The following is a 25,718-nucleotide window of genomic DNA, read 5'->3' as shown; positions in this document are numbered from 1 at the left end:
GAATGTTTTAAGTTGGAAGTTTTGCCTAGTTTTAGTTCACTGTCAAGTCTTAATAATTTGGAAGTCCATTATAGAATTTTCAAAATAAATTGATTTTATTTCTAGGTTTTCACATCCTTTCTATGAGTTTCGCCATCTGAGCTTTACAAAATTGTGGTTTAATCACTTAGAAATAGAGACGAGTTATTAACCAGGGAACAAATTCACAGCTAAAAATGAAAAGGCGGCACCTCATCTATCTTGACAGAAGTGAGCCTCCAAAAGTTTATAGATGTTGCAAGTACTTACCAATGGTACGTTCGCAAAGGTGAGTATTTTAAAACTTTCAAATAAACCTCCTACACATAGCTTATTCCTGACTTTTACATTTGTATATTTTCACAGATTCAAAACAAAGCTATGCTGTCTATCGATTCAAAATTTTAATAAATCCCTCTGATGTTGTTGAATTAGATGCTGAGCTTGGAAATCACATTTTACACCAACCTTTAAAAGCAGCTGAAGTTTTTCAATCAGTAAGTCAAAAAAAAAATAATTTTGTGCCACACGGAATTTTTGGTAACTTTTTTTGTTTGTTTGAAATCACAGGTCTGTTTTATTGCTGTTAAGACTCTCTCATTAATTGGACAATTGCAGACTGAAACACAAGTAAGTTTTAGTTAAATTTAACTAAGCAATCTCAGGTACAAATTTACGTGATGACTGTAAAAGATATTTTATATTCATAGACTTTTTATTTAAAAGGATAGTACTTTTTTCAAAGTTCAATAGAATATCTTACATATGCATCTTTATGTCTCATATTATCCCTTATAACATTAAACACTTTTTTTTTTTGAGATGGAGTCTCGCTCTGTCGCAAGGCTGGAGTGCAGTGGTGCAATCTTGGCTCACTGCAGCCTCTGCCTCCTGGGTTCAAACAATTCTTCTGCCTCAGCCTCCCGAGTAGCTGGGATTACAGGTGCCCACCACCACGCTCAGCTAATATTTTTATTTTTAGTGGAGACGGGGTTTCACCATGTTGGCCAGGCTGGTCTCAAACTCCTGACCCCATGATCCGCCCACATTGGCCTCCTGAAGTGCTGGGATTACAGGTGTGAGCAACCACGCCTGGCCAACATTAAACACTTGTATAATAAAACTTTTCAAACATACCCAAAAGTAAAGGGAATAATACAGTGAACCTTCATATATCTACCACTCAACTCAGATTCAATATTATAATATTTTTTCATACCTGCATCATGAATTATTTTTCTGAAATATTTTAAAGCAAATCCCCGGCATTCTGTTATTTTATCTCTACATACTTTAGTATCAACCTGTAAAAATTATGAACATTTTTCTTTTTTCTTTTTTTGAGAAGGAGTTTCACTCTTGTTGCCCAGGCTGGAGTGCAATGGCGCGATCTCGACTAACCACAACCTGCACCTCCCGGGTTCAAGCAATTCTCCTGCCTCAGCCTCCCAAGTAGCTGGGATTACAGGCATATGCCACCACGCCTGACTAATTTTGTATTTTTAGTGGAGACAGGGTTTCTCCATGTTGGTCAGACTGGTCTCGAACTCCCAACCTCAGGTGATCTACCCGCCTCGGCCTCCCAAAGTGCTGGCATTACAGGCATGAGCCACCATGCCTGGCTGTGGACAATTTTGTTATGTAACCAGAATGTTATCACCCCTACACAAGTAACAATAATTCCTTGATATTACCTAATGTCCAGTTTACATTTAAATTTGCCCAATTGTTTCAAGAATATCTTACAGTAGGTTTGTTCCAAATCAGGACCAAAACAATGTTCACACATTATAATTGGTTCTTACATCTCACTAAGTCTCTTTCAGTCTAGAGCCATTTCCTCTCCCTCCCTTTTTAGACCATTAACTTTTTGAAGAAACTAATTGTCCTATGTTATATAATCTTGATTTCTCTAATTGCTTCCTTGTAGGGTTATTTATCTTATTTCCCTAACCTCATATTTCTAAAATAGAAGTTGACTGTAAAAGCTTTTTAGATTCCAATTCAAATCACTTGACAAGAACACATAATAGTTAGTGTAATGTATTACATATTGTGCTATATCAGGAGGATAGAGTATCTATCGTTGCACTTTTAATAGTGTCACAATTGATTAGTGGGTTCCTGTGATGTCATTCCCTTCTCTCCATTATACAATTTCCCGTCAACTTTCACCTAATGGTTTTAGCAGCCACTGATGTTCATTGCCTAGAATTCGTTATTTCATTAGGAGTTGCAAAATTGCAATTTTTCTAATTTTAGCATTCTTTCTGAATTAGCTGAAATTCTTCTGTAAGACTAATTTTCTCTCATCAGCTAGTTAGTTACTCTGAAATATAAGTTGTACAGGAAAGGCAGGGTAAATGATTCTTTGCCTTTAATAAAGAGTAATGAGTTGAAATCTAGCAGCCTCCAATAATGACCAATTTTTGGGGGGAGGTTCCTTTTTTAAATATGAGGAACTCATGAACTTTTAAATATATACAATATGTTTCAATGAGTCTCTGTCATTCCTTTTGATGCTCATATTATCCTACCTTTTGTCATTGGGGGTCCCTTCAAGGTTGCTCCTATGTCTTTTTGACACAGGCCATTTGTTAGAAGATACCGCAAGTTCATCTGTTATATTTTCTATCCCAGGCCTGAAATCAGCCATTTCCCCCAAGGAATCCTGATTCCTTTTAGTGAGAAAAGATACTTAACAAGAGATCACAATCTGGACACTAGGCATGCTTCTTTGCTATTTGGTTGACTTTTTTTTTTTTTTTTTTTTGAGACAGAGTCTCTCTCTCTCTCGCCCAGGCTGGAGTGCAGTGGCACAGGCTCGGCTCACTGCAAGCTCCGCCTCCCGGGTTCATGCCATTCTCCTGCCTCAGCCTCCCGAGTAGCTGGGATTACAGGGGCCCGCCACCATGCCCGGCTAATTTTTTGTATTTTTAGTAGAGACGGGGTTTCACCGTGTTAGCCAGGATGGTGTCTATCTCCTGACCTCATGATCTACCAGCCTTGGCCTCCCAAAGAGCTGGGATTACAGGCGTAAGCTACCACGCCTGGCCCTGGTTGACATTGCTTTTTAAGTCTTTTCAGTGGATATGGTCAGAAATTGTGTATATTTAAGGAAAAATTTAAAGTTCATAATGCTATTTTCAATTAAAATGTTAGATTACAGGATTTTTACTTCTTTAATTTTATACTTGAATATCATTTCTCTAATGCTTAAAATTTTGATTCCTAAGAACATTAACATATCATTACTTGACTTACTCTATAATATACTTACTATATTGTAATACAAGTCAAATTGGATTTTCAATTTTCATTAATACCATTTTTATGTTCTTATTAGATTAATATAGTGCTGAAATTAACACATTTACCTCCCCTGCCAAGTTATGGTCTTGATCTGTGTGAATTTCCACTTGATTATACATCTCAGAGATTTTATATGATGCAAGGAATTGTGATTGCAATGACAACTGTAACCAAGTATACACAAGGTGCAAGATTTCTTTGTTCAGATGAAGCATGCCCTCTTTCAAAAGGTAAATATTAAAAAGGCAAATCAAAGCATTAAGCAATTGGCTAGGCATGGTGGCTCACACCTGTAATCCCTTCACTTTGGGAAGCTGAGGAGGATCACCTGATCTCAGCAGTTTGAGACCAGCCCAGGCAACATGGAGAAACCTCATCTCTACAAAAAATACAAAAATTAGCCCAGCATAGTGGCACATGCCTGTAGTCCCAGCTATTCAAGAGACTGAGTTGGGAGGATTGCTTGGACCAGGGAGGTCGAGGCTTCAGTGAGCTGTGTTCATGCCACTGTACTCCAGCCTGGATGACAAAGAGAGACCCTGTCTAAAAAAATAAATAAATAAATAAATTGAACAATTTATTGTTTAATCCTAAATCATATTTACAATTAGTTATAAAATACAAAATAGAAAAAATTTGAATAAAAATTTTATATCCTAATGTTTATATATTTACTTTGCATAATCTTGAAATGCATTTTTTCTCCTTTTCTCTGCCACCCCCATCCTAACAAGTGCACCTATATTGCTGAAGTACTTGCTCTTATTACACATTATTTCATGACGTTGTGAATGAAACATTTAATGTCCTCTCTCAACCCTTTGGCTTAACTTCAGTTTAGTCCTTCTCCAGGACTTCAAAATTATCCCCGCCACCTCTAACTGGGGTTGATTGACCCTCCTGTCTTCTCTCTGAACACTCTGCAAATGAATACCACAGGTGGAAATTACCTGTTTCTCACTGCCACATATAGAAATTGTGTGCTTAAGCATCCATATTGCCAGTGCCTTAGCACAGTGCCTTGCAAAAAACAGCTGTTAACTGTTAATTGAACTACCCTGAACTCAAGTGCAAAACTGAATTAATTCCATTTTGAATTAGACTAATTTTAAAGGACTGAAATAGCTACAATCTGTTAGTGTCAGTAATAAAAGAAGAAAGAAAATGTAAAATTAAAAAATTAAAAAATAACAATAACAAAAGAAACAAAATAGATAGCTAAATCTGAAAGCAAATGTATCTTACCACTGTTTTCTTTCAGGATTTCAGTATATAAGAGTGCATGTGCCTGGTGCTACAGAATCTGCAACGATAAGAAATGACTTTTTGTGTAATCTATGTGCATCTTCACTTCAAGAAGACAGAAAATTTAGAGTACTTGGTGGTAATATGCATTTACATTTTGTAATTACAATTTTAAAAATAGTGTCTGATATTTCAATATGGAAATTAAATTAAATATATATTCTAATATCTAATTCTTTTTTGCTCTTTGCTTTAAGATAAACAAATAGTTGAAATAATTGCCACAAAGGCACTTCATGCTTTTCAAGGACATTCTAACAACCAGCCATTTAGGTTTCAATCTGTTACAATTTTCCTAAGAGGTAAGTGAATTCTGTTTGAACTCAAAATAAATTGCTATAAGTATGTAATTGGCTGGGCACAGGGGCTGGCTCATGCCTGTAATCCCAACACTTTGGGAGGCTGAGGTGGGAGTATCACTTGAGGCCAGGAGTTTGAGACCAGCTTAAGCAATATAGTGAGACCCCATCTCTATAAAAAATTTAAAAATAAAAAATTAGCTAGATGTGGTGGCATGTGTCTGTAGTCCTAGGTACCTGGGAAGCTAAGGTGGGAGGGTGGGAGGATCGCTTAAGCCCAGGAGTTGGAGGCTGCAGTGAGCCATGATGGTGCCACAGCACTCCAGTCTGGGCAACCGAGACCCTGTCTCTAAAAAAATAAAAAAACACTGGCCAGTGCAGGCGCGGTGGCTCAAGCCTATAATCCCAGAACTTTGAGAGGCTTAGGAGGGTTGATCACCTGAGGTCAGGAGTTCAAGACCAGCCTGGCCAACATGGTGAAACTCCATCTCTACTAAAAATACAAAAATTAGCCAGGCTTGGTGACGGACACCTGTAATCCCAGCTACTCAGGGTGCTGAGGCAGGAGAATCGCTTGAACCCGGGAAGCAGAGGCTGCTGTGAGCCATTATCGTGCCACTGCATACCAGCCTGGGCAACACAATGGGACTCCATCTCAGAAAAAAAGCCATTGACTTGTTTATGCTTATAATTATAAATGGTACTTCTATATCTTAAGAATCACAAGTCATTTAATTCTTGAGTGTTTTAAAAGAGTCATATTTAGTTAATATATCAATTATTCATTCAGTCATACAACACTTACTTAAAATGATATTAGGACCTACTGTGTCCCAAGCACTGAGCTAAGTCCCAGGGCCACAGTTGTTTTAAGACAATGGGATCTCCTATTATCCTGTGTGTGTGTCTTACATAAATATTGGAGTTATTGTTCAGCTCTCTGGGGCTAGAGAGAAAAGAGAAAAAAAGGAAGACCACTCTGATCACAGAGATAAGTTAACCCTTGCTCCTTCCTATAAACCTTTCTTTCATAGCTTTACAACCAACCAACTTCTAACTGTGGCATGGAGGATCAAAATTTTTTGTGTGTTTTTTAAAATAAATTTTGAACTCATGCAAAGTGTTGCCCAAACTCTAGGTATGAGAGAGGAACCTAGTATAATACAGAGGGTAGACTTTGTAGGTAGGCAAACCTAAATGTGAATTTCAGTTCTGCTTCTTACTATTTAGCTTTGTGCAAGCCATGTAACCTCTCGGTTTCTTCATATATAAAATACAGATAAGAATATCTTACAGGCTGAGCATGGTGGTTTACACCTGTAATCCCAACACTTTAGGAGGCTGAGGCAGGAGGATTGCTTGAACCCTAGAATTTGAGGTTACAGTGAGCTGATTGTGCCACTGCACTACAGCCTGGGCAACAGAGCAAGACTTAGTCTCAAAAACAAACAAAAAAACACATATTTTATAGTTAAATAATGTTTTACAAGTACTTACATGTATTGTAGACAGTAAAATTATTTTCCTCTCAAATAAAATGATCACTTATAAGGTCATTTTTATTAACATTCCTTTTCATTGAATGGAAAATGTTTCATCTTATATGGAATAATTTTATTTTCTTTTGACCATGTTATAGAAGAGTGTCTAGTTGCTATATCACATGCTTCTCGAAGTTAAATTCATCATTGCAAATAAGAATCAAAATTTATCAGCAATAAAATTGCATCAGTTTATATTATTAGTGTCACTTTATATGGATATTATGCTAAACAAAAATACTCCTAACTCAACTACTGAATTGTTACTAGTTCTGGATCTTTGAACCATATGTTCATGTACAAAGTTCATTTAGTGAATATGCATTTTCTTCTGTTTTTAATAATTTTAGATGAATCAGTGAATAAAATGAATATAGGAAATGAATATAAAATTATTGGAATTCCAACCTGTGTAAAAGCTTCACAAACTGCTGTCTGTATAGAAGCAAATAGCATAACTTTTTGTAATTCAAAAGGTAAGGAAAATTTTAGTATTATATATTAACAAATATTTAAATTTAAATCTATTTGTTCCGCAGATAAGTATTGTTTGCCTATGTGCTAGGCATTCTTTTAAGCACTAAGAATACAGTTGTAAACAGGACAGTCAAAGTTTCTGCTCTTAAATCATATGGCAGACAGTCAATAAACATGTAAAGTAAGCAAAAGACAATTTCAGATTATAAGTACATGAAGGAAATAAAACAGGATAATGTTGTGGAAACTTTCTAGCATGCAGGACTCCTTTCTTTGGGCTAAGCCTTATTTTAAGTTTTAAAATAATTAATAATGAGAAAAATGTTTCAGGATTAGAGATTAGTCAAAGGATTTTTCTATACCACTAGCCAAGGCAATTCTGGGTTAACTGTTGTGGTCTGAGAAGGAGAGCTCAATAAAATAGCATCCTTGGCTGGGCGCTGTGGCTCACACCTGTAATCCCAGCACTTTGGGAAGCCAAGGTGGGCAGCTCACGAGGTCAGGAGTTCAAGACCAGCCTGGCCAAGATGGTGAGACCTGCCACCCCCCCCCCCGCCCCCCGTCTCTACTAAAAATACAAAAGTAGCAAGTAGCCAGGCGCGGCGGTGGCAGGTGCCTGTAATCCCAGCTACTTGGGAGGCTGAGGCAGGAGAATCGGTTGAACCTGGGTGGCAGAGGTTGCAGTGAGGCAATATTGCACCACTGCACTCCAGCCTGGATGATAGAATGAGACTCCGTCTCAAAATAAAATAAAAAAATGAAAAAAAAAAGCATCCTTTTCCTCAACTGAATTCTGAACCAAATCAAGAAATAAGATAAAGGCAGATGAGGACCAAAATATCACCTTTATTACTGATAATTTCCTTTACCAACTCCAACATGCGTTAGCACTATGTAAACAAAAGTGGAGAGCAGACCTGTTCTTTCAACTTGGCTCACAAGTATCTAAATATAGAAAAGGCTGGTTAAATCTTGAATAGAGTTGGATTTTTTTGTAATCTGTATGTTCCCTGAATGGGCTATATATATTCAAAGTGATCCCCAAATGCAGAAGGACCTGAGAAACCAAAGCAGGCAGACAAGTCCAGCTTGTCATTATAGGATGGTTTTACTGGGGAACTTAAGGACAGAAGCATGATCTTGGGCAGCCGCAAGACAGGTAGATCTCCATGCTATTACCCCCAGACCCAGGAATTATATAGGGAAGGAGTACACATGCTTCAGAGGGATTGGATAGGAATTGATCTAAGGACAGGATTTACAGTAAGTATTAATTTATCAAGGTTGATTGATCTAAGGGCAGGATTTATGATAAGTATGTGCTCTTGCTTGAGGAACAATAGATCAACTGGCAATCTCCCAGCATTCACAGATCTGGGGTTTATCAGAAGTCAACATGGCAGATTAGCTTCCAAGATGAAGTTTCTTTTCTTTTTCTTTTTCTTTCTTTTTTTTTGTTTTTTTGAGACGAAGTCTTGCTCTGTTGCCCAGGCTGGGGTACAGTGACGCTATCTTGGCTTACTGCAACCTCCACCTCCTGGGTTCAAGGGATTCTCCTGCCTCAGCCTCCTGAGTGGCTGGGATTACAGGTGCTCACCACCACGCCCAGCTAATTTTTGTATTTTTAGTAGAAACGGGGTTTCACCATGTTGACAAGGCTAGTCTCGAACTCCTGACCTGATCCGCCCACCTCGGCCTCCCAAAGTGCTGGAATTACAGGCATGAGCCACCACGCCTGGCCCAGGATGAAGTTTCTTTGGCTTCCATACTGTGGGTAATCATCAGTAGTAATAGACACCCAAGTTGAATTTAAATGCAAGTAGATTCTAAATACTTCTACTTTCTTGAAGAGAAAAGCTTCTTAAAAGAACAAAAATGTTAAAGAAAGAAAGCACTGATGAATTATAGAGGGTTTAGTGATCTTTTAAATATTTTCTGCTAAGTGTTTTAGAATTTATTGATTTGGTAGCAGAACATGACTTTTCTGTAGATGGAGAGTGTGCTTTCTTATGCTGAACTCCAGAATGAGACATATTTAACTACCCAAATGTGGCAAGAGCTAGACTAAAGTAGGCCTCTCTTAGTCCATGGGCATGGATGAGTTAGAGGAAATCATTGCTTTTTGATGGCAGCCCAGAAAGAAGGAGAATGGGACTAGGTTATACATGCACAGCTGTTCCACCACATTACCAATTGGATAAATCACTCATTCCTTTCAGGAGGTGGAGGGTGAGAGGATGGAGAAGATCTAGAATTTTGCAGTATACTACAGTACAGTGCTTTCAGAGTAGTGGAATGTAAATCTTTCTGTTTAACAGCAACATTCAAATATTTCCCATTCTGCTTATTATTCCTCTTTGAAGGTGATACATAGAAATATAGGAGCAAACACAGCAATGCAGGCACTCCATGTACTGGTTTGCTCACATAGATCTTAAAAGGAGAAGAATGAGGGATTTGCCTGCAACCCACAGCCAATCTATGTGGACACAAAGGGTGACTTCTTCCTTGTATTACATTCCCTGAGGTAGAAATGGTAAACTAGCATGACCTCGAATAATAATTTAATATCATTCTAAGAATTTAAAGGCCAAGCATGGTGGCTCAGGCCTGTAATCATAGCCCTTTGGGAGGCCAAAGCAGGGGAATCAGTTGAGGCCAGGGGTTCAAGACCAGCCTGGGAAACATAACAAGATCCTGTCTCTAAAAAAAAAAGAATATGGTATTATTAGAACTATAATTTGATAACATTTTAGATAAAGGGAGTCAAATATCTATAATGTTGTCTTGTTTTAAACCCCTTTCTAATATATATGTTAATATTTACTTTCAGTTCCTTCAGGAATTAGTGACAATTTCAGGTGTCTCCTCTCCTTAACTTCCAGCTCATGCTGGAAGTTTACAGCAATTCTTGCCAATATCTTTGCATCACAAATTACCCCTCCTGGAACTTACAATTTGCTCAAGCTCTGTTTGTTGATGAGTCTAGTACAGACAACTGACCGTAACAAGGAACTGGAAGATTGCCTGGATATTTTAATTTTAACAAGTGATACTCTACTCATAGACAGGTAAATACGTGACATGAATTTTTACAAATATTAATTGGTCACAGATTTGCATACATCCTTTCCATGAGCATTATTAAAAGAAGAATATTTAGAATTTTTCTGAGCCAATATAAGTACTTAAATCAATCTTTATCAATAAAATTCAAAACCTTTGAAAGATAAATTGATAACTGATAAGTCGAATTACTCCAATTTTCAAACCATTTCCTCACTCAGACCTTTGTAAATAATTGCATCCTTCCCAGCCTTCCTTTCCCCTTATCCCTAGCTCTGTATGCTGTTTCTGTACTTTGTTTTGAATAATCTTCCCCCTAAGGAACAAACTAACCATTTTCTTATTTTTCTTCAATATTCCATCAATAATATTGACTCACTGCATCCAAATAAGGCTGTCAGAAGTGTCATAATTACTGTTTGGGGGGAATATCATCCTAACTTTGGAGTAAGCCTCTACTTAGCATTTTGTGGCTCCCCACTAGCAAGTACCCTTTCCTTAAAAAGTTGCTTAAATATTCACAAAGCTAGGAATAAACTCCTTATTTAGTATCTTGTATGCAGTTTCAAAGCAAAAAATAAATTTACAAAATGAATTTAAAATAAAAAAATAAAATTCAAATTAACAGTACTTTAATTGAACAGATTATGTTTTGCTAAAATTAAATTGCCACTGGTGATGTAAATATGGTACCAAATGCCCAGATTGTACCACTTTATTCTTCTACTGGCAGAATATGAGAGTATTTGTTTCCTCACAGCCTCACCAACTCTGGGTATTATCAAACTTATATTTTTGTTATCATTATTTTTTGAGACAGGGTCTCACTCTGTCACCCAGGCTGGGATGCAGTAGCATGATCATGACTCACAACAGTGTCAACCTCCTGGGCTCAAGTGAACCTCCATCCTCAGCCTCCTGAGTAGCTGTGACTACAGGTGCACACCACTACACTGGGCTAATTTTTACGTTTTTTATATAAACAAAGTCTCCCTATGTAGCTAAGGCTGAACTCCTGGGCTCAAGCGATCCTCTCACCTCATTATAAACTTTAAAATTTTGCAATCTGGGCTGGGCGTGGTGGCTCAGGCCTGTAATCCCAGCACTTTGGGAGGCCGAGGCAGGTGGATCATGAGGTCAGGAGATTGAGACCATCCTGGCTAACATGGTGAAACCCCATCTCTACTAAAAATACAAAAAACTAGCCAGGCGTGGTGGCACGCACCTGTAGCCCCAGCTACTCAGGAGGCTGAGGCAGGAGAATTGCTGGAACCCAGGAGGCGGAGGTTGCAATGAACTGAGATCACACCACTGCACTCCAGCCTGGGCGGCAGACACTCTGTCTCAAAAAAAAAAACAAATTGCCATCTGATAGGTAGAAAATTGTATTTTATTTTAATTTGCATTTATTTAATTGGAAATAATTTTGGCATCATATAAAACTTATTAAATATGTATTTTTTTCTATGAACCTCCCATTCTTGATCATTGTTTTTGTTATGTTGTGTTTTTTTATTGATTTTGATGCATGTAAATTAAGGCCTTTCTCTCTTTTCTGTTTGCCATTAATCTTTTGACATTTTAAATGATATTTGGGGCTCTGTGAGAGATTGGTTTGTTTTTTCTTTTAGGTAAAATTTACACACAGTGAAAGAATCAGATCTTATTATCACTAAAAACACTGAGTTTTGACAAATAACATACACTCCTTTAATCACCACAACAATGAGATATAGAACATTTCTATCACCCCAGAAATTTCCCTCCTTCCCTCTTCCAATCAGTTCCTATCTTCACTGGTGATTTCTGTCACCATAGATTAATTTTCCTGTTCTTGAACTTCAGATAATGAAATCATACAGTGCATCCTCTTTTGGGTCTACTGTCTCTTACTCAATGAAATATTTTTGAATTGATCCAATTGTGTACATCAGTAGTTCATTGTTTCTGTTGATGAGTAGCATTTCATTATACAAATGTTCCAAAATTTGTTTATCTGTTCTCATAGTGGAAGTCATTTGGTTTTGCATGTTTTGACTATTACTAATAAAGCTGCCGTAAACATTCTTGCACAAGCCTTTTTGTGGACATGTATTTTCATTATCTTGGGTAAATACCTAGGAGTGGAATTGCTGGGTCATAAGGTAGATGTATAACTTTTTTTTTTTTTTTTTTTTTTTGAGACAGAGTTTCACTCTTGTTGCCCAGGCTGGAGTGCAATGGCACAATCTCAGCTCACTGCAACCTCCTTCTCCCAGGTTCAAGCAATTTCCCTGTCTGAGCCTCCCTAGTAGCTGGGATTACAGGCACATGCCACCACACCTGGCTAATTTTTGTATTTTCAGTAAAGATGGGTTTCATCACATTGGCCCGGCTGGTCTCGAACTCCTGACCTCAGGTAATCCACCCACCTCAGCCTCCCAAAGTGCTGGGATTACAGGCATGAGCCACTGTGCCTGGCCTATAAGTTTGTAAGAAACTGCTAGTTGGCCGGGCGCAGTGGCTCACGCCTGTAATCCATGCATTTTGGGAGGCTGAGGCAGGCAGATCACCTGAGGTCAGGAATTTGAAACCAACCTTGCCAATGTGGGGAAACCCCATCTCTACTAAAAATACAAAAATTATTCGGGTATGGTGGCATGTACTTGTAGACCCGGCTACACTTGGGAAGTTGAGACATGAAAACTGAACCCAGGAGGTGGAGGTTGCAGTGAGTCAAGACAGTGCCACTGCACTCCAGCTTGGGCAACAGAGCAAGACTCAGAAAGAAAGAAAGAGGGAAAGAGAGAAAGAGAGAGAGAGAAGAGAGAGAAAGAGAGAGAACGAGAGAAAGAAAGAAAGAAAAGAAAGAAAGAAAGAAGAAAGAAAGAAAGAAAGAAAGAAAGAAAGAAAGAAAGAAAGAAAGAAAGAAAAGAAAAGAAAAGAAAAAAGAAAAGAAAAGAAAAGAAAAGAAATTGCCAGTTTTCCAAAGTGGTTGTACCATTTTACATTCCTACCAATAATGTAAAAAGTTCCTCTTGTTTCCATCTTCACCAACATTTGGTGTTGTGAGCCCTTTTCATTTTAGCCATACTAGTGGAAATGAAATGATATGTCATTGTTCCAATTTGCGTTTCTGAGATGACTATTGATTTGAACTCTTTTAATGTGCTTATTGGCCACTCATATATCTCTTTTATGAAGTGTCTGTTTTATAAAGTGTGTGTTCATCTTTTAGTTTAGTTGTTCTGGATGCATGTCCTTTGTCAAATATATGTATTATAAAATTTTCTCCAGGTATAAAGCTTTTAAAATTGTCTAAAGGTATCTTTGATGAGCAGACTTTTTAGTTTTGATGAAATTCAATTTATTATTTACTTTTATGCTTAGTGTTTTCTGACTTCTGTTTAAGAAATCCTTGTCTGGCTGGGCACGGTGGCTCATGTTTATAATCCCAGCACTTTGGGAGGCTGAGGTGGGTGGATCACCTGAGGTCAGGAGTTCGAGGCCAGCTGGCCAACATGGTGAAACCCTGTCTCCACTAAAAAAAAAAAAAAAAAAAAAAAAAAAAAAAAAAAAAAAAAAAAAAAAAAATTAGTGGGGCATAGTGGTGCGCACCTGTAATCTCATCTACTGGGGAGGCTGAGGCAGGAGGCTGAGGCATTTGAACCCTGGAGGCGGAGGTTACAGTGAGCAGAGATTGTGCTACTGCACTCCAGCCTGGGTGATACCACGAGACCCTGTCTCAAAAAAAAAAAAAAGAAGAAATCTTTGTCTATCCCAAGGTCATGAAGAGTTTTTAAATGTTTTCTTCTAGAAACATTATAGTTTTAGTTTACTATTTATTTATGTAGAGGTAAGTCTTGCTAGGCTGGTCTCAAACTTTCAGGCTCAAACAATCCTCCTGCCTTAATCTCCCAGAGATTGGTAGGAGGTATGAGTTAATGTTTGTCCTATGCATTTATCCAATTTTTCCACACTAATTGTTGAAAAGATTTTCCTTTCCCCATTAAATTGTTTTGATACCATTGTTCAAATTCAATTGAACTAGGCAGAATCTGGGTATAAAATTGAACTGGATGTAAATCTTTTTGAACTCTCTTTTCTAATACTTTGATCTATTGTTCTATACTTATACCAATACTGCACTCTCTTGATTATTGTAGCTTTATGTTCAGTCTTGAAATCAGGTAATGCAACTTTATCCTTCATTTTAAGTATTAAAACAATTTTAGATCCTTTGCATTTTTAAATAAATTTTAGAATTAGTTTATTTTTATTTTTTGAGACAGGGTCACGGTCTGTTGCCCAAGTTTGAGTGCAGTGGCACAATCATGACTCATTGCAGCCTCAAACTCTTGGGTTCAAATGATCCTCCCACCCCAGCCTGCTGAGTAGCTGGGAACAGAGGCATGCACCACCACGTCTGGTTAACTTTTTAGTTTTTTGTAGAGATGAGCTCTTGCCATATTACCTAGACTGGTCTTGCACTCTCAGGCTCAAGCAATCCTCCTGCCTCGGCCTCCCAAAGTGCTGGGATTGCAGATGTGGGTCACTGTGCCCAGCCAAATCAGTATGTTAATACCAACCAAAAACAAGCCTTTGAATATTTTGATTGGAACTGTATTAAACTTGTAAATCAATTTCAGGGAGAATTAACATCTTAATAATATTGAGTCTTCCAATCCATGAATGTGGCATATCTCTCCATTTATTTAGGTCTTCTTTAATTTCTCTCAGCGATGTTTTTATAAAGGTCATGCAAATATTTTGTTAAATTGGTTCTAAAATATTTGATATTTTGATGCTACTAAAATGGTAGTGTTTTCTTAACTTCATTTTCAATTGTTTACTATGAATATATAGAAATACAATTGATTTTTGTATTTTGACTTTGTATTCTGTGACTTTCTGTGTATCAGTAGTTTTAGAAGTTCCTTAGCCAGTTCCAATGTGTAGCCAAATTTGAGGCTCATTGTTCCATATCACTAAGTGCTCAGCCTAGCTGCCTATTAGAATCACCTGAGAGAATTTTAAAAAAATATTTATCACTGTGTCTCACCCCCAGAGTTTCTAATTTAAGTGGTTTGGGGTGGCACTTGGCATTGGAATTTGTTAAATCTCTCCAGGTAAGGTTAGTGCAGGCTGTGGTTGAGAACCACTCCTTATAGGCTTGCAAAAGTTTCTTTCTAAATATCACTGTCTCATTTTATATATCTTCAAACATCCAAATTCCTTAGAATGGTACATGCGCTAGACATATTTTATACCATCTACCTATCCACATCTCACCCTCTTTTGCATTGCATGTCTGTGACTACTTTTGTATCACCCCCTTTTGTGTCACATGTCTATGTCTACTCATCATAGTTGATTGCACTAGGAAGCTATAATTTCTGTGGCAAGGATTTGAAAGCTAAGCTAAGGTAATCATATTCCTTTTTCAGAATTTAAATTTGGAATATGAAGAGACTGAGGCAATTAGCAAAAAGGTTAGAAACCAAAATGACATATCAAGAATTGCCATGAGACAGACAGGTGCCTCATGCCTGTAGTTCCAGCTACTTGGGAGACTGAGCAGGCAGGCTTATATGAGTCCAGGAGTTTGAGGCTGTGTGTGCTATGACTGTATCATTGCATTCCAGCTTGCATGACAGAGTGAGACTCTGTCTCTTAAAAGAAAAAAAAAATTTGGCTGGACACAGTGGCTCAAGTCTATAATCCCAGCACTTTTTGGGAGGCCAAGGCAGGAGGATCATTTGAGCTCAGGAGTTCAAGGCCAGCCTGGGCAACATGGTGAAACCCATCTCTACAAAAAAAAAAAAAAAAAAAATTTGAGCCGGCACGGTGACTTGTGCCTGTGGTCCCAGCTACTTGGGAGGCTGAGGAAGGAGAATCGTTTAAGCCTGGGAGGTGGAGATTGGAAGCTGAGATTGTTCCATTGCACTCCAGCCTAGTGACAGGCAGAGGTTGCGATGAGCTGAAATCACGCCACTGCACTCCAGCCTTTGTGCCTCAGAGAGACTCAAAACAAAACAAAGCAAAAACAAACAAACAAAAAAACCCACAATTGCAATGATACAGAAACAGCAGAGTGATAGTTTTGATGGGATGCTAGAAAGCCTAATGCAAAAATTCTGAATAGGCAAAAGAAAGCAATCCATAAAAAGAAGGCCTAATTCAAACGTCATCTCTCTATAACTTTCTCTGATTCCCTTCCAAGAAGAAATAATACTCCCATGGATGTTCTTTTGTTGTTGTTGTTTTTGAGACAGTCTTGCTCTGTCACCCAGGCCAGAGTGCAGTGAAGTGATCTCGGCTCATTGAAATGTCCACCTCCCAGGTTGAAGCAATTCTCCTGCCTCAGCCTCCCAGTAGCTGGGATTACAGGCATGTAATTACAGGCCCAGCTAATTTTTGTGTTTTTAGTAGAGATGGGATTTTGCCATTTTGGCCAGGCTGGTCTCGAACTCCTGACCTCAAGTGATCCACCTGCCTCAGCCTCCAAAGTATTGGGATTACAGTTGTAAGCCACTACACCTGGCCACCATGGATGTTCTAAAGACTTTTTTTTTTTTTTTTTTTTAAGACGGAGTCTTGCTCTGTCACCAGGATGAAGACATTTTTTTTAGTACTTATCACATTGTGTTTTAGTTTTTTATATCTCTCTTTTTAGACTGTGAGCTTTCCAAGTTAAGGTCCAAGTCTTGTATATACTTTTTTGTTTTGTTTTTTGAGACAGAATCTCACTCTGTCACCCAGGCTGGAGTGCATGATCTTGGCTCATTGAAAGCTCTGCTTTCCAGGTTCAAATGATTCTTGTGTCTCAGCCTCCTGAGTAGCTGGGACTACAGGCATGCACTAGCACGTCTGGCTAATTTTTGTATTTTCAGTATAGACGGGATTTCACCATGTTAGTCATATATATTTTTATCCCTAGCACAATAGCTGGTGTATCACAGGTGCTCAGTAAACACAGAATAAAATTAAATTTAATGTAACACATTGTGACTTTTGAAAATTAAGTAATAGTAATGAAAAGTTTATTTTTTTTTTCCTAGGCTTCTGAATTTTAGCATAAACCTTGTTCCCCGTGGTATACGTCATCTAGTCTCTACTGAAATTTTTCCCACTCTATCCAGGAATAAGTATGGAACTGGAGCAGTTAGCATTCAGGCTGGCAGTGCTTTGCTAGCTAAAGGTGGTATCTGCTTTATAGGAGACTTGGCTTCACACAAAAAAGATAAACTTGAACAGCTTCAATCAGGTAAACAATATTTGTAAAATTAATTTTCACCTGTTTAACTTATACTGTCATCCATGTTGAGATACTTAACAGTTAAGATAGTATTGCAGATGTTTGAGGGTTTGAGAAATTATGTTAGATGCCATTTCTCATTTTGGTTTTATAAGCAAAAACAGAAATTTAATGTGCAAATGCGCAGTTTTAGCCTTTGCTCTCAGTGTGCTAACACATGAGCTTGTAATGGACCAGATTTATTTCCTCTTCTTGTCTTATAGCATTAGCTACCACTTCCAGTATAAAGTTGAAAAGTGGTGTTAAGAGAGAGGACATCCTCGCCTTGTTCCTGATCTGAGTGGGAAAGCTTCAAATTTCTCACCATGAAGTATGATATTAGCTGAACATTTTTTGTAGACATTCTTTATCAGTGGAAGTTCTTCTCTATTCCTAATTTTCTGAGCGTTTTTTTGTTTTTAATCATAAATGGATATTGGATTTTGTCAAATGCTTTGCTGCATCTGTTAATATGATCATGTCACAGGATCCTTCGGGTGTTGCTTCTCAAGCCAGAAACCTCTATGTCCAGCAGCACCTCTGCTTGAGTTTCGCTCCTGCCGCTGGACATGTTCTGCTCACTCGGCCCGGCAGGCTGCACTTGGCTCACACTACCAGTCCAGATCCCATGCCTGCTGAGGGCAAGCCAGGAGTGGAACAGCGAGGGGTGTGTGAGTGAGCAAGCACAGGGTCCAGCCACTGCACATAGCCAGGCATACCAGGTGCTGTGGCAGGGCAGGCAGCTCCAGGTGCTGGCTTCATGCGTGGCTGTAGCTGGAATAGGCATACTGCAAGTGGCTTCTACTGAGGGCCCTGGTGTCTGGGTGAGGGGAACGGGGTGGCATCCGAAAACTTGGAGACACCAGCAACAGTGGAGCTCCAAGGGGTTGCAGGGAAGCATGCTACAGGTCTCTCGTTCCTGTTGCCCACAGCTCAGTGGATGGGGGGCACATGTTAACAGCTCTTTCAGTCCACCGCCTTACTCCGGCCCATGGCTCCTGGGCTGGCCCAGCCCATTGTCACTTTCTGTCATGGGACAGCTGCCCAAGGCCGACAGAAGGCAGGAGGATTATAGTGTTACAGCTCTGACTCAGGAAATCCTGAGGACTGGGCCTCCAGAAGGGTCATTGATCTTCAGTCCCGCAGTCCAACAAACAAGAATGTGTCACCACTCACAGCTCAGCAAGCTGACTAGGAAAGTGTCACAGCCCTTTTTGCTCCTGCCTGCCACTCAACAACCCTGCCAGGGGAGTGTCATAGCCCTTTTCGCACCTGCCATTCAACAGGTCCCAAGTTCTTGTCCCATGTCCAGGAAGAATTAGCTTATGTGGACAACTGGAGGGTGAGCAAGGTGGAGAAGAGTTTTATTGCATGGCAGAACAGCTTTCAGTGGACAGGAGACCCGAAGTTGGTAGCTCCTACCCATAGGCACAGGTAGTCCCAACCTGTGTCTGAGTCTGGCTGACTCTGGGGTTTTTATGGGCTAAGAATGGAGGAAGTACATGCTGATTGGTCCATGGGTGGGCCCAGAAAAACACCATCTGATTGGCTGAAAGGCATCAAGGATGTTCTCACTCCAGGTGGTGGACTCCACCCAGAACTGGCAGCCTGGTTTTCAGGCTTCAAGCTGTCTCTTGCCTGAAGGTTGAGTTCCACCAAGGACCTGCCCCTATCTGCCCAGGAACCTGTCTGCCTCCTGCCATCATCAATCATATGATTTTTCTCATTTAGCCTGTTGATATGATGGATTACATTAATTGATTTTTGAATATCGAACCGGCCTTGCATACCTGGGATAAAGCTTACTTGGTCATGCTGTATAATTCTTTTTCTACGTTGTTGGATTTGATATGCTACTATTTTTGTTGAGGATTTTAAAATCTATGTTCATGAGAGATATTGATCTGTAGAGTTTTTTCCTTATAATGTTGTTGTTTGGTTCTGTATTAGAGTAATGCTGGTTGGGCCACATTTATAACTAGCAAGGATATGGACAGCCATGGACTGGGCAAACAGCAGTCAGAGCCTTGCCTTCTTAGCATACCAGCGTGAATGTACAAGTGTGCTCAGGGGACACAGCATATTGCTTCACTTTATAAGAGAATACAGAAATTAGCTGTGCCCAGTGGCTCACACCTGGAATCCCAGCACTTTGGGAGGCTGAGGCAAGAGGATTGCTGGAGGCCAGGAGTTCCAGACCATCCTGGGCAACACACTGAGCCCCCCTCCCAAAAAAAAAAAAAAAAAAAAAAAACAATCAAAACAAAATGAGGGTGTATTAGTCTGTTTTCATGTTGCTTATAAAGATATACCTGAGATTGGACAATTTACAAAAGAAAGAAGTTTATTGGACTTATAGTTCCACATGGCTGAGGAGGCCTCACAATCATGGTGGAGGGTGAAAGGCACATCTCACATGGTGGCAGACAAGAGAAAAGAGCTTGTGCAGGGAAACTCCCCTTTTTAAAACTATCAGATCTTGTGAGACTTATTCACTATCACGAGAACAGTGCCGGAAAGACCTGCCCCCATGATTCAGTTACCTCCCACCAGGCCCCTCCCACAATCCATGGGCATTCATGGTGAGATTTGGGTGGGGACACAGCCAAACCATATCAGAGACTATAGAAATAGACCCACATTTTATAGTCAATTGATTTTTGACTACAGCACCAAAGTTAGTCAGTGGGAAAAGGAGTTTTTCTCATCAAAGGATGGTGGAACATCTGGCTGGTACAGAGGAGGGCCTCAGTACAACTGCACTTGTTCCACACTCATGAAGCTGGCCCTGCTAGTATGTCCTCTCCCCACAAGAGCTTGGAATGTGGTTTAAAACTCTGTCATCATCTTCAAATTTTTAATAATTTTATCTTTGTATTATAAGGAAGTCCAATGAGATAATGGCACTTGACTGTGAGTAGAGGAGACACATGGATGCCTGTTTTTACTGTGCCTTCCTGCACTATTTCATACAGCATTTGTGATCACTATGCAGCTTTCATAACTCACTCAATTTGTACTTTCTTTGATTGTTGCTGGACTCCCATGTGTCATAGGTGCACTATAAGCCAGTGCCTATAGTTCCATATCAACACATTTTCAACTGAGTAAGAGGGAGTGCTAATAACCCCAAGTGGCCATGCTTTTCATTTGAACTAGATGTGCTTCTAATGCAGAAAGAAGGCAACGGCCTTTCAAGAAACACACATTACCAAGTAGCCCTATCATCCTCTTTCTTACTTGGTTGGTTCCCTGTATTTGCCAACCACTTACACTGAAAATGATGACACAGGAGGAAAGGGAAAGATAGGGCAAATCCATAGCCTTGTCTTTTCAGTCCTTCCTCACTTATCAGTAAGCTGAAGGTAGAGAGTGTTGGTGAAATGTATGCATATCAATAAGTAAAATAAAAATTGTTTTGTGCAGTATTTCCACTGTTCTGGTAAAAACAAAATACATATGCATGTGCAAAGTACTATTGGTTCCACTTATGAGATAAATGCCCATATATTTGCATTATACAACATAAAGATAAAAGTATTGTACAATATAAAGATAAAAGGTAAAATGTATGGCAATATAAAATTTTAATTTTTATTTAGAATGGCAATACTACTATTACATTTTTTGTAACAGTTTTATTGAGATTCACACATCATACAATTCATCACTGAAAGTATACAGTAAAGTGCTTTTCATTATATTCACAGAGTTGTGCTACTATTACCACTAACTTCAGAATATTTTCATCACCCCAAAAGGAACCCCCATACCCTTTAACAGTCAACCCCCAGTCCCTGCCTCCCGTCACCTACTCCCACACAGTCCCTGGCAAACACTATTTGCTTTCTGTTTCTGTGTATTTGCCTATTCTGAACATTGCATAGGCAGTCTTCCCTCAGTATTCTCCAGGGATTGGTTCCAGGGCCTCTGCAGATACCAAAATAGACAGATGCTCAAGTCCCTTATATAAAATGGCAGAGAATTTGCATATAATCTATGCACATCCTCCCATATACTTTAAATCATCTCTAGATTACTTATAATAGTCAATACAATGTAAATGCTTTGCAAATTGTTATACTATGTTGTTTTGTATTGTTGTTATTGTTTTATTTATTTATTGAATATTTTTCATCAGCCGTTGGTTAAATCTACAGATGCAGACAGACCTTTATATATAGATGGCTGACTATAAATGGAATCAAATGATATGTGGTCCTTTGTGATGGCCCTGGCCTCTTTCTTCTTATTCTCCTTCTTCCTTCTTCTTCTTTCTTTCTTTCTTTTTTTTTTTTTAAACAGGGTCTTACTCTGTTGCCCTGGGTGGAGTGCAGTGGTTTCATCATACCTCACTGCACCCTCAAAGTCCTGGGCTCAAGCAGTTCTCTCACCTCAGCCTCCCAAGTAGCTGGGACCACAGTAACATGCCACAATGCTTGGCTAATTTTTTGTAGTAACAGAGTCTTGCCACATTGCCCAGGCTGGTCTCAAACTCCTGGGCTCAAACAATACCCCCATGTCAGCCTCCCAAAGTGCTACATATTTTTTGTTTGGATTTTAAGTGGGAGGTGGGGGACAATGAATTTGGTTTTGAACATGTTGAATTTGAGATGTATTTCCCCCCAGTCATTGTAGTTCATATTATCTCTGTCTTTTCCTCTTTCACTCCCACATGGATGGCCTGCTTTCTATCATTTTCCCCACATAAAAGAACATGATTTAATTTTACCCTCTCTTGTAAGTCTGTATTATATGACCAATCTCTTAGCTCCCTGACTAGTCCACTCAGGTGCCCCGCCACAATTCCAGCTATGTGCTTTGGACTCCTGGTTCTCATCAAGTCATGGGACACATAAGGCTTCAAATATGTATTTTTTATGGCAGAAACTAGAGCATTGTCTTGCAAAACAATCAAATTTACTTTCTTTCACTATCCAAAGTCTGCACAGTATAAATCTATATAATAATACGTTATTAATTTGTAGACATTTAGACCAAAATTAACTTACATAACAAATGGGTAATATCTTCTGACTTAGTTCTGGAGAGCAGAAACATCACAGTGTACATCCCAGGAAAGAAGCTTGGGGAGGATATTGATCAACAGATGACTTTTCCAGTTCAGTGCAGTTTTTGGTCTTTCGTTGATATGGATTCATCTTCAAGGAGAAATGCACAGAAAATCAACACTCTAATTGGTCAGATGGTAAGGTATATGTATATTTTATTGTTAGAATGTTGTTCAAGGAATTAACTCACAAATTTAATACATCTTAATATTTTTGTTATTAACCTGTTTCTATACTTCATTGAGTACCAGAACTACCTGATGACCCAATTGTTTACAAATTGTAATGTTTTTTAGACATGTAGTGAGCCAGATATCTGCTCACTGGAAATTACTATTTGAATAGGTAACTGGAGAGGCTTTAATGAATAATGTATAGAAAAATACTCAGTAAAGAGGCTTTAACAAATCAATCATCAAAAAGTTCCCAGATTATTAAAAAATTACCTTAAATTATAATGATAAATAATAACTAATAACAACATATAATAATTACTTTGTAATTAATTATTTCCAAATTGTGAAAATTACAAAGTTTAATGTTTGCCTGTTACCTTTTGGTTTGATGTAGGATTGCAGTTTGATTCCAGCTAACCTTGTGGAGGCATTTGGTTTATTGATTAACTGCAATGAGTCATCTCCCTGCCACCCATTTCTACCTACTGTGCAACATACTTTGAAGAAAGCCATTAATCCTGAAGGGCTGCTTTATGCGGCTTCTAGACAGTTCACAACTGAAGATTTTGAAAAGGTACAGATAGATAAAACGGTTACCCAGAATGCCTGTGCTAATGTTTCTCAAATTATATAGAAGTCCTTTTGAGTGCTGGATTTTCTTTATTTAGGATTATTTTATTCCAACTTGATTCCAGCTTTTATACATTTTAAGGACATTGCATAGAAGTTACTTAGAGTTAGGCTGGTGTGGTGGCTTATGCCTATAATCCCACCACTTTGAGAGGCCAAGGTGGGCGGATCACTTGAGGCCAGGAGTTCGAGACTAGCCTAGCCAACACAGTGAAAACCCTGTCTCTACCAAAAAATACAAAAATTAGCTGGGGGTGGTGGTGGCTCCTGTAACCCCAGCTACTCGGGAGGCTGAGGCAGAAGAATCGGTTGAACCCAGGAGGTGGAGGTTCTAGTGAGCTGAGATCACATCACTGCACTCCTGCCTGGGTGATAGAGTAAGACCTTGTCTCAAAAAAAAAAAAAAAAAAAAGAAAAGAAAAGAAAAGAAAATAGAGAAATTATTTAGAATTATTTAGGGCTATAATTAAAGAAACAACTGTGTTAGGTAATGAATATTAAAATTTTCAGTTTATTTTTGTACCATTGTCCAAATCAGCACAGCTGACAGAATCTCAGTGAAAGAAAACCAACATAGAATTTTTCTATGGAAAATTATAATAGGCTATATAGATATACAGTTACTTACATTTTACTGTCTATTCAAAGGGATTGTCCTCAGATGACTACCTTCGAGTCCTGACTTTAGGGGATATATAGCATGATTCACTAACCCATTTTAATTAATTACCCTGACATTATCAAAACATATGTGACATATTCAGAGAACCTGAAAGTAGGTGATGTAAATTTAGTAATAATTCTCATAGCTATTAAAGGTGCCCACATATTTACAACTGAAACCTTTTTAACTACGCAAAAATCTGTCCAAGTAGAGTTCACTTGTCTGGGTATGATAGATAAAAGGCAGGGGATATCAGAAAGTGGAGGTCTATGAGTCATTAACATTTTTTTTTGTATCTATCTTCCTTGTAAGCATACCGCATGAGTAAAAGGTTGAAAGGCAAAATCGACTTAAACATGAATTATGAACATTGTTTATTCACATAGATTAGAATAGAAAAAAGAATAAATAATATAATAAGGTTTTGGTTTTAGTTTTATTACATAGGAAAAAAGTAGTCTGTAGGAATTAGGGTACTAAATATGGACAGGCTAATGACCCTGAGAAGTGTTGCCCATTTTTTTACCTGAGAAACAAGCCAAAACAATCTAGATTTATTAATTATTCAGGTATTAACTGGATACTTCACAAATATGAGCCTATTTCCATTCTTTTATATTCTCACAGATATATAAACTTTCTCTTTAGTTTATCATTTAATTAAAATTAAAAACAAGATACAGGCCAGACAAGGTGGCTCAAGCCTGTAATCCCAGCACTTTGGGAGGTCGAGGAGGAGGGCAGAAACCTGAGGTAGGGAGTTCAAGACCAGCCTGACCAACATGGAGAAACCCTGTCTCTACTAAAAGTACAAAATTAGCCAGGCATGGTGGCGCATGCCTGTAATCCCAGCTACTCGGGAGGATGAGGCAGGAGAACATCTTGAACCCGGAAGGCAGAGGTTGAGGTGAGCCGAGATTGTACTACTGCTCTGCACTTCAGCCTGGGCGAAAAGAGCAAAACTCCGTCTCAAAAAAAAAAAAAAAAAAAGATACATAAAATAGTTAAGGAACAATTTAAGTGTTAAGTGGTGCTGCCTCTGAGGTATTTTAGGAATTCAGAAAGGAAGATATCAGTATAGAATGCAGAAGCTGGGAAAACTTCATGGAGGAGGCTGGACATTAGCTGGGCTGTAAGAAAGGGTAAAATTTGGATGCACAAAGGATGGGTGTTCTAAGTAGAATTAACAGTAGGAGTAAAGACATAAAAGTAGAAATTAGTATACATGGAAAACGATAAAACCAGCTTGACTGGAGCAAAAATTGTATTTTGGAGTCATAGGATTTTGGCATATTTACAGTAAGTCTTGCACAGACAAAAGATTTTATAGTTGGTTTGTCAGACTATAGAGAACAATTGTAGAGTAAACTGTAAAATAGTAAAAAGTAAAATAGTAAAAATGGTTTCTCTGGAAGATAAATCTATTACACAAATCAAAGTGGATGGAATTTGTTGCAGCCTGAGCTCTCCAGAACAGACTGAGATGGAGTTTAGTGTGCCAATGTGTATTTGAAAGGGCTTTTCTGTCAATACCTGAGGACTTTATAATGTCCTCCCCAACTTCTGCCTCAATCATTCATGTGATGTGGACTGTCCTGAGGCAATCCCCGAAGGGGCTGACAGAATCTCAGTAGCTGGGCAACAAGTCCTTTCATGAAGGAGGATATTGGTGGCTCATCATCATGCCATCTTAGAGAGAACTTAGAGAGGGTTATTGATACTATTAATAGTATATCCAGTTCTGAAAGCCTGGAGAGAGTTGTGGAGAATAAAGAAAATAAAGAAGCCAGGATATATATCCAATCCAGGACATGTCCAATCTAGGAATATGTCTCTATGCTTTGGTTTCCTTTTCTTTTTTTTTTTTTTTTTTTTTTTTTTT

General features: G+C 38.6%; 1 protein-coding gene across 2 annotated transcripts in view; it reads left to right on the top strand.

The window, feature by feature from the left end:
* Window positions 1–389: 389 nt before the first annotated feature.
* The window catches only part of MCMDC2 (minichromosome maintenance domain containing 2), a 48,819-nt gene continuing 23,490 nt past the window's right edge, over window positions 390–25,718 (top strand). The window contains exons 1-10 of one of the 2 annotated variants that reach the window (XM_017896321.1): window positions 390–515; window positions 589–648; window positions 3,365–3,560; window positions 4,592–4,714; window positions 4,833–4,937; window positions 6,826–6,951; window positions 9,786–10,023; window positions 17,059–17,264; window positions 22,337–22,503; window positions 22,937–23,116. In XM_017896321.1, coding sequence (XP_017751810.1) covers window positions 3,464–3,560; window positions 4,592–4,714; window positions 4,833–4,937; window positions 6,826–6,951; window positions 9,786–10,023; window positions 17,059–17,264; window positions 22,337–22,503; window positions 22,937–23,116 — 1,242 coding nt within the window. In that variant the 5' untranslated portion in view covers window positions 390–515; window positions 589–648; window positions 3,365–3,463. The remainder of the gene's footprint in view (window positions 516–588; window positions 649–3,364; window positions 3,561–4,591; window positions 4,715–4,832; window positions 4,938–6,825; window positions 6,952–9,785; window positions 10,024–17,058; window positions 17,265–22,336; window positions 22,504–22,936; window positions 23,117–25,718) is intronic. The other variant, XM_017896320.1, reaches the window with a different exon arrangement.

The sequence above is a fragment of the Rhinopithecus bieti genome, unplaced genomic scaffold, assembly GCF_001698545.2.
Source record: "Rhinopithecus bieti isolate Rb0 unplaced genomic scaffold, ASM169854v2 scaffold_27306, whole genome shotgun sequence".
Classification (NCBI taxonomy): domain Eukaryota; kingdom Metazoa; phylum Chordata; class Mammalia; order Primates; family Cercopithecidae; genus Rhinopithecus; species Rhinopithecus bieti.
Note: the sequence above shows the minus strand (reverse complement) of the source record. Positions and strands in the feature narration are given on the sequence as shown.